At 38.0% G+C, this 17,587-nt stretch overlaps 1 protein-coding gene across 1 annotated transcript; it reads right to left on the bottom strand.

Annotated features, from left to right (window-relative positions):
• Positions 1–624: 624 nt before the first annotated feature.
• pah (phenylalanine hydroxylase) lies at positions 625–15,080 on the bottom strand. Its single transcript, XM_039791251.1, has 13 exons — positions 14,940–15,080; positions 12,698–12,820; positions 7,775–7,958; positions 5,843–5,931; positions 5,253–5,320; positions 3,153–3,349; positions 2,825–2,960; positions 2,669–2,738; positions 2,354–2,410; positions 1,805–1,900; positions 1,128–1,261; positions 923–1,038; positions 625–738 (listed from the first exon to the last, which is right to left on the bottom strand). Exons 1-13 carry the CDS (start codon positions 15,009–15,011, stop codon positions 695–697), a joined length of 1,386 nt encoding a protein of 461 aa, XP_039647185.1. The 5' UTR covers positions 15,012–15,080; the 3' UTR covers positions 625–694.
• Between the last annotated feature and the right edge of the window lie 2,507 nt (positions 15,081–17,587).

The following is a 17,587-nucleotide window of genomic DNA, read 5'->3' as shown; positions in this document are numbered from 1 at the left end:
TTGTCCTGTAAGCCACACAGGCTGGATACATGTTGTAGACGGCATGATGAAAACATCTGTATAATATTATTAAAAGGTATGTAAGAAGTAATTATCAATGGAGGAAAAAATAAATGAAAGAGAGAGAAGAGAATTTTTTTTTTCATTTCATTTTCATTAAAACATTTCATGCAAATACAAAACATTTAATTTAGCCAAGCAAAATGGAAGCTAGGGGCAGAAATGATCTGTCAATATGATTTTAGGTTTGAAGTGCATAGAAAGGATTCTCATTTTTTTTTTTATTGTTTTTACATCATATTAGAAGTAAAATTTGATGTTTACATTTTGGGTTTAAAATTCATCAAAGTCACCTAAGTCACTAAAGAGATAATTTAGGTTAATTGACAAACCCTCTTATTTTGAAAAACATGTCTCTTAATAACACTTATACTGTAATAATATTGGCAGTATCATTTTAGCTGTTCAACACATGTATTATTATCCTACATAAGTAACAGGCTACACTTTATTCACTTGACTAAAATACTAATTGGATTACAGTAATATTGCCAATTTGACTTGGCATATTTGTTTAAATACAAAGAAAGCTAATTTGCAAGCATGCTAAACAGAACTGCCTAATAATAAACAAAAGCTTTATTGAATAAAGGAAGAGATTTTTAGGCTGCTTGGGCTCAGATTGCATTTGCAGTTACTTCAGTTTCTGCAGGGCTTCACACAGTTTCCCCATTTCACCTGAAACGAGAGAAAACAAAAACTGATTTAGAGTAAAACAAAACTAACCTGGAACTTACATTTTCATGAATCAAAGTTGCCTGGCTTATTTAGTGTTATAGTAGTTTTTCTCAGTTTATCTAATCATAAGCAAAAGAGATTTTAGTGTCCACTCCACAGTGAAATAATTAACATAGGGGCATACTACTGATGCTGTCAGCCAGGTTCTTGAGCTGCTGGGTGTTGTCCAGCACTTCAATACTCTGGGTGTATGGATTGTAGCGCACTGAGAAAGGCCTGGGGATGGTGGCTGCAAATTTCCTGCAGGCAGAGACGTTAATGTTAGGCATGTTTTGTATGTAACCTAAACTTATATGTAGGAAAGCATAAAAAGAAACTAATTTTCTTACCTCACTTTCTCTTTGGCATCCTCAAAGCTCTCAGCAACAAAGTAAACAGGCTGGTACTCTGTGATTGGGTATTTCTGGATGCTGGTCCTGTCAGGGTCAAAGGGTTGGAGTTTTGGCTTGTCTGTCAAGCTGTACTAAAAGAAAAAATGAAAAAAAGGACATATTTCATTTCAGTGTCTCAATGAGTGTGTCTCTGTGCCCATTACTACTAGAGTAAACAGGAAGTGCAGCATGATTCAGGGCTCTGCTGTCTTGTTGATGTGACTTGGCAGAGTGCACATCCTCTACTGACAGCTTCTGATGTAACTTGTGACCTCGATAGCAAGCTGTCTGTCCTCTCTTTCTCTCTCTCTCTCTCTCTCTCTCTCTCTCTCTCTCTCTCTCTCTCTCTCTCTCTCTCTTTTACCCCACTTACCCACTGAACCACTTTACCCACACCCCAATGGGCAGGCAGGCCCACTCCCCCAGTGACACACAAAACCAGATCTGAGTGGACCACTAACCCACTGCCAGCACTGCTGCTGCTGTGCAACAGGGTCAAAGTGTTATAAACAACAGATGGAGGCCGAAACTGTTTATCTTGTTGCTGCGGGGGTCCATGTTTGCTAAAAGTGATGTACAGACTGTTTTATTGGAGCCTTTGACTCAACACGTGTTGCCCCCTTCCTCTCTCTTACCTGCAGCTCTCCAAACGATGAAAGCAAGCCAGCTCCGTAAGCTTTGATCTCTGAGCCCTGCTTACAGAGGCCAAACTCCACAGTGAACCAGTACACCTGAGGGAACACATAAGGTTCATAAAAATATGATCTATACACCAAATCCAGAAACAAAGAATGTTGATAAACAGGCTTCTCTGAAGTCCACGCACCAGGAGATCCTTGAGAAGATTTAAAGGGTCACACAACATATTTTCTAACTTACATCTTGTGCTATCTAGCTACGCATGTACTTTTTGATTTGGGGTTTTCTCAGGTTTTGAGATATTTGTGATATTTCTGCTGCCACTTCAATACAATGGAGGCGAGTTAAATATCATTTTGGCTGCTCACAACCATATAGTGTATACTAAGATGGACAAAGCCTTTTTACTTTCTCCTATTGGACATAAATCAAGCCAAAGTATCCCAGATACGGGCACTGCCAAGTTGTGCTGGTGATGTCATTTGGATCCAGAGTCTGTGCAGTATTGTGTATTGTGTGTATTGTGTAATGTACGCAGTACTCACAGTAGCAAGTTTCTCAATGAACTCATCGGGAGCACCGAGGGAGGCAAGACCGAATTCCTATGCAGAATAGCATCAAAGCATAGAGATTAGAAAATGAAAATATGTTACATAGATTTGTATGTTAAGATAACAGTTCAATGATCCTGTTACAGCAGTGCAAAGATGCAGACAAGTATAAAATATATTTATATCTTAAATATAAATAAATCAAAGTTAGAATGTTTTGTATATACAGAATATACAATGGACAATGAATGTGTATTTTTTATTTAGTTTTGTATTCATTACTTCTGCTCTGACAGGAAACTTAGTTACCTGTGAGAATTGGGCGAAACTGGAGTCAGCAAACAGAGGAACATGTCCCAGAAGCTCATGGCAGATATCCCTGTGTTAAGTACCAAAATGACTCTTTAAAAATCACACATATAATGTATATTTTCCCTCTTTTATGAATAGAGTTTCGACACTCACGGCTCAGGTGTGTATGTGGGCTTGGAGCTGTGACGAATGTACTGCGTAGAATGAAAGACACGGAAAGCAAGTCCAGCCAGGAAGTCCCGGGACGAGAGCAAGCCGGCCACCGGGCGAAGCCGGAAGCCTGTGCATGCTGCAGGAAAGAGTGGGACAGATGAAAGAGGTGAGTGTTTGGTTGTGTTGAACAAGAGCAGTTAGTGAGGGGAGAGAGGGAGCAATAGGAAGAAGGGCGTTTGAACAGGACCTGCCTCCCACATTCACCTAAATGAAATTAATGAAGATGTCATCCGTGGGACCTCAGGGTCAATAACAAGACAGGACTTACACTGCAGGAAGCGGGACACGTCCTCCAGCTGTGGGATGTTGTCCTGCCTGTAGCCGCAGTATTTCTCCAGCAGGGGGAAGACCCGGTTGTGTTCGCGGCAGGCATGAGTCGGGTACAGAGTCTTCAGCTCCTTGAACACCGTCCCCCATGTGGCCTTTTCCTCCTCTGTGTACTCCACTCGAGGGATGATTTGGCCACTGGGACAAATACATGAGGTTACTGCATGTGATTTATGCTGTTTCTTGTTGAGTTTTGTGTACCAGTATAAAGGCCATTCTAGGGACAAGCATTGCAAACTTAGGCTATAAATGTTGTGGCAGTTATATACTGTTTACCTGCAGGTAGACCTAGTGCATGAGGACAGTATTGCATAAGCAAAACTACATTGTTACACACATATACAGTATACCAGTGTTTGCCTAAGATGTTTACCTCCACCAAGGAGGTTTCGTTTTCGGTTCGGTTTGTCCATCTGTCAGCAGGATTATGAAATAACTACTGGCACAATTTCCATTAAACATGGTGGAGGAGTGTTGCATGGGCCAAGGAACAACCCATGACATTTCGGAGAGTATCTGACTCACTGGGCGAATACACAAATTATTTTTCACTTGATGTTTCACTCAATCTGTTTATTTAGTGTCCTTATACAGTAGTTCCTATTCATATTCCTTATAAGTCCTAAGAGGTTTCCAATGTTGTATATGAGAACTATGTTATTTGGTGGTAATCATTGTACTAACTAATTAATTTGAATTTTTAAGAATGAGCCAGTAAAAAATTCTCCTAAGATATTTACTGGGCAAAGTGACAAATCCATTAATCTTCACATTTTATTCCTTTTTACTTTATTCTCTGTTTTTGTTGAATTGTATACTTTCTTAAAGTTCCAATATGTGGGAATTTCTCCCATCTAGCGTTGAGATCATATATCGCAATCAACTCTCTCGCGCCACGCAGTTCAAAGTATGTATTTCAGCTACGGTAGCCTTCAGGCTTCAAAAAGCCAAGATGTCATCCACATCTTCATCCAGCTTTCCCTCCGGCAATCAGGTCTGTTTGTTCCATTTTTTTCTGATGATACCGGTCTCTTGCTCTTTTCAATATCCTTTTTCTTTTTCTGGGCGAAGAAGAAGACTCCTGTTCCTGAAATTTGGATTTTGAATACGTGTGGTCCTTCATGTTTCCTTCCTCAAACTTGCCGGGGCCGGGAAGCAACGATACCCATTAGCGGCACCTGTGAGTTTATCATGTGACAGTGAAAACGCGAAAGGGCGGAGCAGTATATGCTGTATGTCCCTTACCAGCTAACGTATTTCAAGATGGCACATTAATATGGAGCGTCTACCCCCAGTTCATGCAAATGCAAATGTTAAATTTCAAGCCAATAGGAATACTTGGAATTGGTAAATATTCATGAAAATGGACAAGTTTGTTAACTTCAACACAGATTTTGATAATGAACAACTAAAAACTTTACACACCGGACCTTTAAAGACACATTTATAAAAAAAGATATTTAGTAACAATTTTCTAGGGATCCTCACCTAGGAAATTATCAAGAAACTATGAGACCTATTATGTCTTAATATCCATTTTCAATCAATAATTCCTCCTGCTTCTGCACTGCAGACCTCAAGACCTTTGCACTTTAGAAAATTATATAAACTGAATTATTTTTTAAACATACTGCTGATTTCCTCTAACGAACGTGTTCAAATGCTTTTTGAGTTTTTTATTTTTTTAGGTTTCCCTCAAATTTCCCCATGACGATAGACTGCGTGAGCACAGCATCACTTCATTATTTGTCATAATCACTGTATTACGCAGCTGTGTAAATGCGAACCACATCAGTGGACAGTTCATTGGGTTTGCTGCTCTTTGTAGTGCCCGTGAATAATACTTCACAATTATACCACAAAGACCCTTTAAATCCACCATTGACTGCCTGTAATTTGTCCCTATTTGTTTATGATAATTTTCAAAGCAAAGCAGATAAAGAAATCACCCAGAATTACCACTAAGATATAAAAATATTTCATCCGTAACTCACACAAAATAAGATGGAGTTTAAAAATAAAGATTTTTAGGAGTAGTTACTGTCTGTAGTTGTAGGCGATGTCAGCAAACTCCTTCCTGCGGGCTCTATACACTGGATCTGTGAAGCCCTGAAAACACACACACACACACACACACACACACACACACACACACACACACACACACACACACACACACACACACACACACACAAAGGAAATGTTAGAACTCATGATCGCAGCCTGGCCACTCACAGCTAAATCAAAGAGTAGAAATCCTCTGCTAAGGCTAAACCCTGTGGCCTTTGACAGCGTTATACACTCTATGTCTCTAATAAGAGCACGCAAATACATATTCAAATGAAGGCTTTGTAGAGTGTATTTCAGCTTATGATGAATACATTTTGCTTTAATGGCGGTGGCAAAAGGGAGCAATTATCTATAATTATAGGGGCTCAATTAAAGCAATGACATCAATTTGTGTGTGTAGATAGTTTCCATTAGAATAGACGGCAGAGTGCAGCCTGTCATCTCCGCAGCCCCGTCTTTCATAACACGTGGACGTGAGTTAACCATATTCACACACAAACACACGCACACGTGCAGAGGCAGGATGTGGCACACAGACAGTGATGGATGAGTCAGTCTTACCGGGTGATCAGAATCTAGCTCGGAGCCGTAACTGAGGATCTGGTTGGCAAAGCGGTCCAAGTCCTGGATGTCATTAGGGAACCATGGCACTGTTGAATAATAGCAGTTATGAAACATGGATAATTTATGTTTTTATTGAACATGTATTCATTCAGGTCAAATCAATTAGGAATTAATTCCACAAACGTTGACCACAGCTAAGAAAATGTAGTGCTCTTGTCACTTTATCTCTGTTCTGTGTGATAATTTATATTTCTAAGTCTAAACTATTTGTAGTCCTTATTTATGCCAAATGATGTATGAATAATAATAAAAGTGTGTAGCCCCAGTGAGGATTTGCTATTTCTTAACCCAACTGAATCTTTGGGTTTTGGACTGTTTATTGGACAAAACAAGACATTTGAACTAATTAAACTAAACTAATTATTTTACAGACTGATCGATTAATCTGCAGTGAAAATAATTTGTTGCAGCCCGAGTATTGTGTGATTCTTGACTGATTGAAATGAGAACAGATTGATATTGATGTTCGTAATGTAGATGATGGTTTGCCTGTTGGATTTCTTTTTCAGTGCCATGGCATTTTGACACTCAGCAGAACAGTAATCAAGGGTCATCTGCTTGTTCACATGGATTTATGACACTCAAAAACACTGGGGCCCAATCATTAATCTACATTTGTGCAGTGTGGTCCAGCCTGAGGCCCCAGGAAGACAATATGTCGCTGCCAGGCTCCTCTATAAACAGGCAGTCTCCAAAACTGGCCATAAATATCCCCTTGTCCACTTGACCCTGACCAGCAGACCACAGTGTCTACACCGAGGTCAAAGGAGGATCCATGGTGGCCCTGTCTGTCTCTGCTGGGACCTTGGCATGTTCTCCTTCCCTGTGTTAGTCTGGGACCAGGAGACAGAGCTCCTCTGTTCCTGCTGAGCCTGTTGGTTCTCAGTAGCTAAACTAATGTCATTCTGGAAACAACTAATAAAGGGGTCTAGATGTGGGCGATGGGCCATCAGTCTCATCGGCGACGCTGGCTGTCCATTACCCAGTCTGGCTGGGGGGTCATGAAGCACCACCCAACAGCCAACACTGTGCTCAGTTGATAAATGGAACATTTCAGCTGTATTGATCTCCATTTAATTTGATTTTTTTAGCCACGCTAGCTGTGTGGCTTCAGGGATGGCAATGTTGGTTGGTTGGTCCCTCACTTTGACCCAGACTGAAATATCTTTACAACTATTGAATGGATTGGCATGAAACTTGGTTCAGATGTCCATGTTCCCAAAAGGATGAACCCTAATGACCTGACTTTTCCAACTGTATAGCACCAGCAGCAGGTCAAAAGTTTCACCTATGTAGCAAAATATCTTTACATCGGTTGGATTGGCACAACTGATGAAGACATTCATGATCACCAGAGGATGAACCCTATTGACTTTGGTGATCCTCTGAGTTTTCCTCTAGCGCCTCAATGAGGTTGACTCTATGTGTATTTGTGGTTTTCACTGAAATATCTTGACAAATGTTAATAATGTAATAACTTCATCAGGATTCTGACTTTTCATCTAGTGTCTAAAAATGGTTTAACACTAGGTAAAATGGAACACATAGTAAACAATACCCGCTACAAAATCTGCACGTTTGCAAAATTCACTAAACCTATGGCAAAGTCTGTGGTTCTAATAACGTGTGACACAAAAATATAAAAACTCCTTCCAGTTAAGAAACAATTGAAACAAAATTACATTTTTATTTATTAATTTAATTTATTTAGTAAATATGATGGATCAGATTAAATGTGAATGAAGGGGGAACTCTTGTCCTCAGACATCCATTTGTAAACTCGCATGTGGAGCATGTTATGTATACACATTGCTATTATGTTGAGGATTCATTCTCATCCTCTCACTACGATTACACAAACACACTAACCTGTGTCCTTCTGTTTGTTGCGTGACAGCTCATGCACATGGCCGCTGATTTGTGTACCCAGGCCTTTGATCACGTCATCCAGAGCCTGGGAGCAGGTGGGGTCCACGCTGATGAAGAACTCGTACTGGTCTTTGTCCATCCGCGACGGACGGGACTCGATGTGCGTCAGGTTGATGCCATTCTCCTGTGAGAAGAGACTGTGGTGAGACCTGAGGTGATGTTTGTTTGTGTTTTAAAGAACTTGTTGGTCTCCATTTAGATGTTATGTAATTTTTCATTTGAAGGCAAAAGAATCATCATATAAACAAAGTGGAAAAATTACAAAATACATGCATGTAAGATAAGAAATATCTTACATAGGGTCCGTGACACCTAGGGGGTCCTCAGAGTTAGTGCAGGGGGGCTGCCAAATTATTTGTTTACAAAAAACTTATTTTTTTCAAAAATTAAAAAAATTTCTGAAAATAGACATTAATAACATTTTCAACTAACATTTTAATTGTAAAGATAAATTGGCCTATTTGTAAAAAACACATTGAAGATAAGCTTACTATGCCTAATAAGGTAGCTATACAGTCAAGCTTAAGGATTCACTGCTATTCATTTTCATCCAGGCAGCCCAGTTTAATGCAACATCATTTTGTATAGTATATGTAGTAGGAGGTCCCTACTCCATCTCTCTTTTAGCTGAGGGGTCCTTGGCCTGAAAAACGTTGAAGACCCCTGATCTATATGAGAAACACTTGTGAGTGGTTTTGCTAAAACAGGCTCCAGCACTGCTTTCGTTCCACCACTAGAGAGCGGTGTTTTCTTACTAAATTGATGGCTATTTATCAGACATTGTGGAGTCCACCATGGCCTTGATTCAGAAAGCTGCCTTGAACTTTCTATCTGCAAACTGACACTGAGCCAGACAGAATGGATTTATGACATTTAGGCTTTTTCTCATTCTGCAGCATGAACATAAAACCCTTGGAATGTTTCCAAACCCTTTTGGACAGGAATTCCTCTTAATGTCCAAAATGCAGAGAGGCTCCAGCTCATGCTGGAGAGCGTGACAATCTTTGAAGTGGTAATTACCATTAAAAAGGTATTTATGTTTACGTAACTTTGGGGAAGGAGAGGGAGTATGTTGTTCTCTGTCTACTATAGGCTAAGTAAAGAGGTGGGTGCGTGCAGCAGGGCCTCCCCTTTTCTCCCATCTGGATCCTATTCTACATTTAACAGCTTTTTTGATGACCCCGAGGGCCTGCATCCCCCAGGAGTGACTACAGAGATGACCAAAGAGTCCAGGTTGGCAAATGTTGTCCCATTGAACTTCTCAATTATTTAACTTAATTACTGTAAATCTTCCCCATAAGTTCAAAAACATGATATATAAAACAATGTGAACTGAATATATTATATATACAGAACATTTCATCTTAAAAAAACGGACAAAGTGAGTTCAAGTAGAACTAACAATCGATCATTTATTTCCCTTTTAAAATATATAATAGTTAAAAAGGAAGACATTTAGTCTGACAAATAAGTCAGAGATTTTTAAACTAAAATTAAGATATAGATTGTGCAAAAGTGGCTGCATCTAATTATTTGCAAGATGCCCCCTAATATGTTGTACATTCATTGCATTTAGCAATTAAAAAAAAGAAGGGTGAAGCTTTGGGATTACACCATTTAAATTTATAAATTTAATATTAAGTGATTAATGTGTCACTGACCTCAGACAAAAGCTCAGTGATGCTGTTCTTTCTTTGCACAAAGGGAAACACTTTAACATCTGTGCTATTGGTTGCCTGGTCCAGTTTAACATAAAAGTTAAATCCTAATCCCAGCAGCATGCAGGGGTTATTTGGTCAGATTTCTGTACCCCTCTGAGCCGTCCCACGACTGTAAGGCAGGTGACATTCACCCTTGTGTCGCCCACACTGAGGCGCGAGGTCAGCCCGTGGCTCTGACTCGTCACATGAAGACCATGTTACTGTGTCATGTGTGTGTAAGGCCCAGGCGGATAAACAGTGTTGTGGTTTTATTTTTCAACTTTCTGACTGAAATATGGAGATTACAGACATAATGATAAGATGCCACAGCTGCTCGGCTAAACGCTAGCACATGGCTCTACGGAGCAAGCAGTCTTTTTCAATTTATCAGAGAACACAGAGAAAAACGAGGAAGAAGTACAGTATGTTTTCTTCAAAACTGTGTTTAAAGGGAAATGAACATGTGTTACATTGTTGTAAGGAAGAGAGGGGCGTGTTGATGGTTTGGGGGTAATTTGGCCTGTTTTGAAGAAAAACTGGAAAGAACAGGAGATTAGGGGGAGGAAGGGGGTGGAGCAGGGGGAGGATTTTCAAAGTGGGATCTCATAGGTTCAAAAAGGATCCTGATGTTTGCTGCTGCATTTGGAGAGCAGCATTTGGCACATACTTGTTATATTTAACGTGAGTCAACCCACCCAGATCTCCACCCCCACAAACTCACAAAAACTAAAATGTATCCAACATTTTTTTTCTTTAACCTAAAACATCTTTTGTCTTGGGATGTTTTGCATGTTTTTGAACTGTTTTCCTGCAGAATGTTTTGGAGACGACTTCTGTTTTGCCAGCAAAAAGAGCAAACTTGAACCTTAAATTGACATGTCGAAGATCAAAAAATGAGTGTTTACTTCGTGCGTTTGCACAGTCACGTACACACGTATGTATTTTGTTTTGTTTAATGTTAATCAGTAACTTTATGATTGTGAAAGACCTGAAAAAGTTTAATCATCGACTCATCGTATCTATCTTTTGAAAAAAAAAAAACACTTATGTGATTTCTTGCTGAGAGTTTAATTAGAAGATTGATACCACTTTCAAAATTTCACCAAAGTAAAGTACAAAAGTAGTATGCAAAATAACCCCTATCAGTGTGTTATTTTATTATATTGGATTATTATTACCGATGTTGTAAAATGCAAGCAGTGTTTTAAAGAAACACTCCACCGATTTTAATCTTGGATATTCAGTTTATTCATCACAAGTCTGGGAAAACAGATGTATAATATCTTCTGTGGATCTGGAGGAAGCTTTCCGAAGTTTAAGAAGCAAGGGTCTAATGAAAAACACTTTTGAAAGTGTAGGATTTATTCTAGGGACAAAATGTCAGGATCCCGGAATACTGTTTTAATTTTGAGCTTTTGTTTTTTGTCCCCTAACTTTATAAAAGTGCAAAATTAAATAGCTAAAGTGTCCCTTTAATATTGCAGCTGGTTATGGTGGATTTATTTGAACTAGTTAGTACTTAGAACTATTTAGTAGTTTAATCTGTAAAAATGTATCAATATAAAGCTGATTATATATTTTATACAAAGTATGTAAAATCCAAATTTTGACAGTAACTAATAACGGTTGTGAAGTGAAATATGTTCAACTATTACACATGTAGTTTAAGTGGCAGTATAAAGTGAATAAAAATGATCAAATACAGTATAAATAATATTTCAAAACTGGACTAATTTAATGCTTTCGACCTCTACAAACCAGAAGTGTGTGATCAGTCCAATTAAGAGAGACAACACATCTTCGAGGACCTTTACCAAGTCCAGTTCCCCTTGAGTTGAACCTTGGATACTTGGACCTTCACAGACATGAGCAGTCCAGTGTTTGACTATTTCATTATTACTATAAAACCCAGGAGGAGGTGGGTTAGTAGATCAAAGAGATGGCTGTCATGTTTGCACATGCACGTCTGATATACAAATATCTGAGATAAGCTCAGTTTGTTTAGTTTACCTCTTTGAAGGATCAGAACATGAGATAATTATATATATATATATATATATATATATATATATATATATATATATATATATATATATATATATATATGAACTAACTTACCTTCCTCTGTCCCAACTGTTAAAATTAAATGTAACTGATAAACTAGATCTTGTAATACTGTAATCTTTTAATATTTCAAATTTAGAAGAAACTCAATGTTATGTAGCTTGTTTTGTTTAATGTTAATCAGTTACTTTATGAAATTACAAGACCTGAGGAAGTTCATCTTCAATTCATCATGTCCGTCTGCCTTCTATCAGACCATTATTGATACGTGAGTAATAGTCGGCATCTCTAAAGGTCACCAATTGATATATATTTGTTTACTCCCAAAAACTGTGTTAAAATGACAATTCACCATTTTACAGGGACAATTCAAACCCTCGTGAAACAAAAAATATGTTGTCGTTCTTAAAATGTGTTGTCGTCAGGCTAGCTGTTTCAAGTCTTTATGCTAAGCTAACAGACATTCTCAACTAACTCTCAGCAAGAAAGTGAATCACTGTATTTCCCATGTCAGACTATTCATTTAAACATTCGGCCTATTTACTCTCTTTTTCACTCTTCTATCATGAGAAAATTTGTGTTGTGAATTCATTTGACTCAAATGCATTTGATAATTGTCATATAAAACAAAAGAGAGTATGTGTTGAGGTTAGATGTGCAGTCAATCTTAGCCACTTGAAGAAAACTCCAAAAATGTGTTTTTAACCACACCATGGAGTGGTTGGTTTTACCCCTAGTAGACTTAACCCCCCCAGTGGTAAATTAACATTCCTGCATGCTCTGGTTGGTGTTAAGCTGCAGGAGCAGCAACTGCATGCAATTTTGCCTCCTGAACAGATACAGTCAAGACTGCATCAAGGCCAATTTAGACCAGGGTTCCCTTTGTGTTTGTTACCTTGCCACTTATGTCAGGATCTGAGAGTTATCGATATATCTTCTAATAATGGCTGAAGCCATATATCTGTTCTGTTCATCTATCTGTTATACTGTATGTAAGCCCTGGGGATGGCTATAAGCAAGATCAGGGGTAGCATTCAGGCTCCTATTCAACAGTGAAGGGGTGACAGCATGTATGTGAGCTGTTAGTATAGAGATTTACCTCAAAGAGTCGCAGGCCCTTGGCTAAAGCTCCAACCTCCTCTTTCAGGGAGAAGATGCAGGAGATCACTTCTGACTTCTTGTTGGTCTCCTCCTCCAGGTACATGGAGCCCCTTCTTCTTTGCTGACAGACACATTTCAGGAAACAACACAGGGCTTAAATGTGAGGTTTATGTTTTTTTTTTTACACAAGCAGAATCTCAGGGGAGCAGCTAAAACTACTTTTACTGCAGGAGTCAGTGAATGCAAAGTGATACTAAATGCAGTCATTTTAATAGTTTATCTTGATCTTCTTATGATTTATGTGATGAAAACATGTTTTTAAACCTAAATCTGGCAGTTTAATGGGTATGATTGTCTTCTTCAGTGGTTCTCAACCTTTTTCCTTGAATTTAAAAGAAAAGCAGACCTACACAGCCCAATAGTCTCCTGGTGTTTGTTTCCTGGTGTCGTTTCATTTTGCTTGGTTTTATGAGCTATAGCTTCTTGCCACAAATGACACATTGTGGCTGAGACCTGTCCTGTCCTTTCATAAAACCGAAGTTAAGGTAACTTTACAGATATACATGTACCTTACTTTCTTCTTTGATACTGATGAGTCATCAGCACTTTACATTCTTTAGACATGTTGTTTCATTCATCAAATAGTGATGCTCTGACTGCAGGAAAAATTAGGATTACCTAGCTAGTTGACCTGACGAAACTGATTGAAAGCTCTGGTCACAGAGGTTGAGAGGTCCCATAGGTTTGGCCTACTAAGTAGTTAACCATTTTTAAGTGAGGACAAAAAAAAATATCATTTTAAAAATAGCTCTATATACAGACTTTTGTATAAATTATCCAGTAAGTGTTATTATGATTTTAGTTAATGTGTGCAAATCTAATTTTGACAACCCCAGAGCAGACAAAGCCTTCACAATCTGCCCCCTGAATCCCGGGTTGGGAACCACTGGTCTACTTAACAAGGTCTGGCAATGCAAGACTAACTTAACCCTAACAAAGCTTTCAAAACACCACAGTTCCACTTTTTAAATCAAGTAGGTGTGTAAATCTCAGATTGTCAGAGATCTTCTAATTGCTATATTGCTGATTCATCTGGGTTTTGAACTCATTCTGCACGCCCGTGTTTTAGCATAGCCATATGTTGGAGAACGTGCATGAAATCTGTGTAAAAGCCATGACATTCTGCATTCAAGGCATCTGAGTAGCTTGAAACCTTCACACCTTTAACCTTTTGACACAGAGCTTTGCAGTGGGTGTGCTGGCACTGATCATAAGCCCCTCACAGCGGGTCAGAATATCTTACAAATGAAGAATTTCCTGTACAGTGCAGATACTTATTTATTAAAATTTTAAATTAAATACACATTTCATATGGAGCTTCAGTACAGTCTTTACTCATGGACCAAAATGTTACATTATGAATGAAATGTTAAATTTGACATTTAGTTAAAGATTTTCTTGACTGCAAGAGTAGATCACAGGAATATTTTCATCTTTTTTTGGTGCTGCAACTAAGGATTATTTATTTATTTTTTTTACTATTGATCAATCTACAGATTAAATAGTGAAAAGTTCTAATAGTTTCCCACTACCCAAGGTAATGTCTTTATATTGCTGTTTTGCCAAATCATTAACCTAAAGATATTTAATTAATCTTTGACATAAGACAAATAAATAAATAAAAGGAATATTCATGTTTGAGCTGGAACTAGGTCATGTCTGGCATTTTTGCTTGGAAAATAACTTGTTCGATCATCAAAATAGTTGCAAGTTATTTTCCTGTTGATCGACTAAAGCTTTACCTGTTTATAAACATAACTGACTGGAAAAATCCTGTCAGTTATGCCAGCCCAAATACCAGCATACGTAGAATCATTTTTGTTTTTGTAGGGCGTTGTCATATTTTCCAGTTGTATTATGACAGCACATAACATCAGCTGTTTTTTTGTTGTTGTTTTTTTTACTTTCTTTTCACTGAGGCAGTTTCCCCTGCTTTGTCATGCTGTAGCCTACTACCTGGAATAGTCCAGCTATGACTGGCTCTATCACTGCTGTTGCATTTAAAACAGAATTGAATTAGCAGAAGATTATTATTTACAATAACTTTAAGCTTAAAATTAAACTTTCTGCTTAAAATGACCATAGCATGACAGAAGAACACAAATAAGTGGATGAATTTCTGGATATAAAAAAGTGGTGCCAAATAAAAAGTGATCTAGCAGGTATAACATCAGATTTACCCCTGTGCCTGGCTCCTCTGTCTCTGCCTCTTGCCCGGAGTTTCCATTGACTCTTTTGTATGCTGCGTCCATCCTTTTGCTCTTCAGGTGAACAACCTGTGTGTGCAGATGCTGAACTGTAGTAGGCTTTGTGTGTGCAGCTCCTGTCTATAAAACCTCTGCGTTGCAACGCCGGCCCACGTGACACCTCCCCCCACTCCCCCTCTGTATCGGTATGTCACGAGACAGTAGAATTTCAATGGCACATCGGGTTCTTGTTGTCCAGCGATGTGTTGCGGTTGCCCACTGGTATGCAGCACAGCTGGTTTTAAGCTAAAGCAAAAAAAAAAAAATCTTTTTCTTTCTTTTTTCTGCCCAGATGCCTGTTTGTGTTTGTGCAATCTGACTGACCTGAGAACACATAGAAGTTACCTAAAACCGACGTTAATTACCGTATAAACATTTGATTTAGCCTACACTTACTCTGGTGGAAGAAGCCTGCTTGGTTTGTTAGTAAAAGTCCTGCATTACTGTACTTATACTTTATGTACCTGAAGTACAAATGTTCTTGTAGGCTACTGTATGTACTTGAAGTACGAAAGAAGAAAGTACTCTGCAGAATGGCCCATTTAAGAATCATATGTATTATATAACTGGATTATAATTATTGATGCAAATGTGTTCATTACGTTAATGTTCCAGCTGGTAAAGGTGGGGGTAACTTCAATTACTTTGCATAGCTTAATCCATCCTGTGACATGTGAATTTCCCTCTTGAGAATTAATATAATTTGTTGTCATTATTAGTATTAGTTTGCAGCATAGGAATCAATCCAATATTTTCAAGTGAGAATTTTTTTTTCTAGAAATCCGCATAAGTGATTGGCCAGAACCAGCCAATAGGGGCCTTCAGCCCATAACGTTGCTGCGTGAGCGTAGGAGGAGGTTGAGGAGGACCTCGTACCTATCACCTAGCTAGCTAAGAAAAAAAAGCTTAAAAAGTAATGCAAATGTTGTCATGGATATTGGAAAACTGCTAAAACAAACAAACAAACAAACAAACAAAATACAAAGGTAGACCAAAAGGCTTTAGCTAGCACACTCAGAGACTCCTACTGAAACAGAAAGCGGCTTAGCAGGTGCATCAAAAACCGCGCTTGCCGCCATGCTAATGTTAGGCTCGAACCATATATACATAGATATAGAACATAATTACATGTCATATCTAGCTATTGTTCTATATCTATGCATATATATCTATGGGCTCGAACTTCTCATGCTCTGAACTAGCTAGCTACACCACTCCTTTTTACTTAGCTAGGGAGTTTCATTCGGTGGAGAAACGTCGCCTCCCCCCTTGAAGAACTTGAAGGTGAGTTAAAGAATTTTCTCTAGTGAATTTATTAGTGTATAACAGTGGGTCAAAACTTGTGCTCTGAAATGTGTACATGTAGCCTGTTCTTTATTGATTTGGTATGTTTTGTTTGTTTTAAACTGGACCAAATACTTTACTCGAGTAAATGTTACATTTCAATGAATAAGACAAATAATAAGTCTACAGCCTTGTACTTAAACTCTAAAGTGTTTTGAGCTAAATGCTAACGTCATCATGCTAACATAGCCAATGCTAGCATGTTTATGTTTAGCAGGTATAACGTTTACCATGTTCACCATCTTTCTAATTGAACACAAAGTGCAGAAATGAGTGTCATAAGTTTTGCAAGTGTTAGACAAATTAAAATTTCGACCTGAGGGTGCTAGATAAAAAAGTGATAGGGGATTAAAGTCATTACAACTCATCCGATAATAATCCTATCTAATTTTTTTAATTTATTTTGTCTAAAACGACAGCTGCTTGGGCCACTACAGGTGTGCAGTTGTGCACATTTCTCAATCAAGCTTTATTTATATAGCACCTTCCAAACATGCAACTCAAAGTGCTGTAGCTACAGTGATTGAAAAAAACAGAGTTAAAAAAGTGGATTTAGAGATTAATACAGTATATAACAATTAAAATACGAATAGTAAAATGTTTAAAATCAAATCAGTCATAAAATAAACTGTATAAATCGTTATAAAAAATAAGTAAAACAATAAACTGTTATATAAATTATATAATGGATATGTTATAATTATAAATTATACAAATTGTAATTTTAAGACTAAAATAGTTATAAACACTAAAACCATTAAATTATAAGACATTACTTGAAAGCCAGACTGAATTAGTAGGTTTTTAGTCTATGTTTAAAGGTTTGCATATATACCTGAGAAGGTACTGGAACCTACAGAAAGGAACTTTTGTCTGTGGAAGATTGTGCCACAAGGTGTGGCCAAAACTCCACTATGGTCAAGTTGGTTGCAGAGGTTTTCCTTGCTAAGCAGACTGCTTAGTTTTCTTGGTTTGCCTGTGTACAACATACCTTGGCATAGTGAGATCAAAATCGTTATATGCATGTTTTCTTTATTTTTTTATCTTTTTAATGAAAACAGTTCAGGTAGCATTTAATGGAAAGGTTTTAAGTATATTAAAGAGTAGTTGTTACAAGATTGCATCCACTTCAGCCAAGAAAAATGCTGGTGGCAGTTTAAATAGAGTCCTGTTTCAACACAGTTGATCCAAACAATTACATTTATTATTTATTTAAGTGTTAAAACTTTTATAGTGAA

Source organism: Perca fluviatilis, chromosome 23, assembly GCF_010015445.1.
Source record: "Perca fluviatilis chromosome 23, GENO_Pfluv_1.0, whole genome shotgun sequence".
Classification (NCBI taxonomy): Eukaryota; Metazoa; Chordata; class Actinopteri; order Perciformes; family Percidae; genus Perca; species Perca fluviatilis.
This window is presented reverse-complemented; position numbering and strand designations above follow the sequence as displayed.

Bases quoted from the DNA above. Each gene is read 5' to 3' on its own strand.
- pah (XM_039791251.1), bottom strand. From the start codon at position 15,011: ATGGACGCAGCATACAAAAGAGTCAATGGAAACTCCGGGCAAGAGGCA. The intron at 7,959-12,697 runs GTAAATCTCTAT...CTCTTCTCACAG, and splicing joins AGGGCCTGCGACTCTTTGAG to GAGAATGGCATCAACCTGAC. The intron at 1,262-1,804 runs GTAAGAGAGAGG...TTTTTCTTTTAG, and splicing joins CATCGTTTGGAGAGCTGCAG to TACAGCTTGACAGACAAGCC.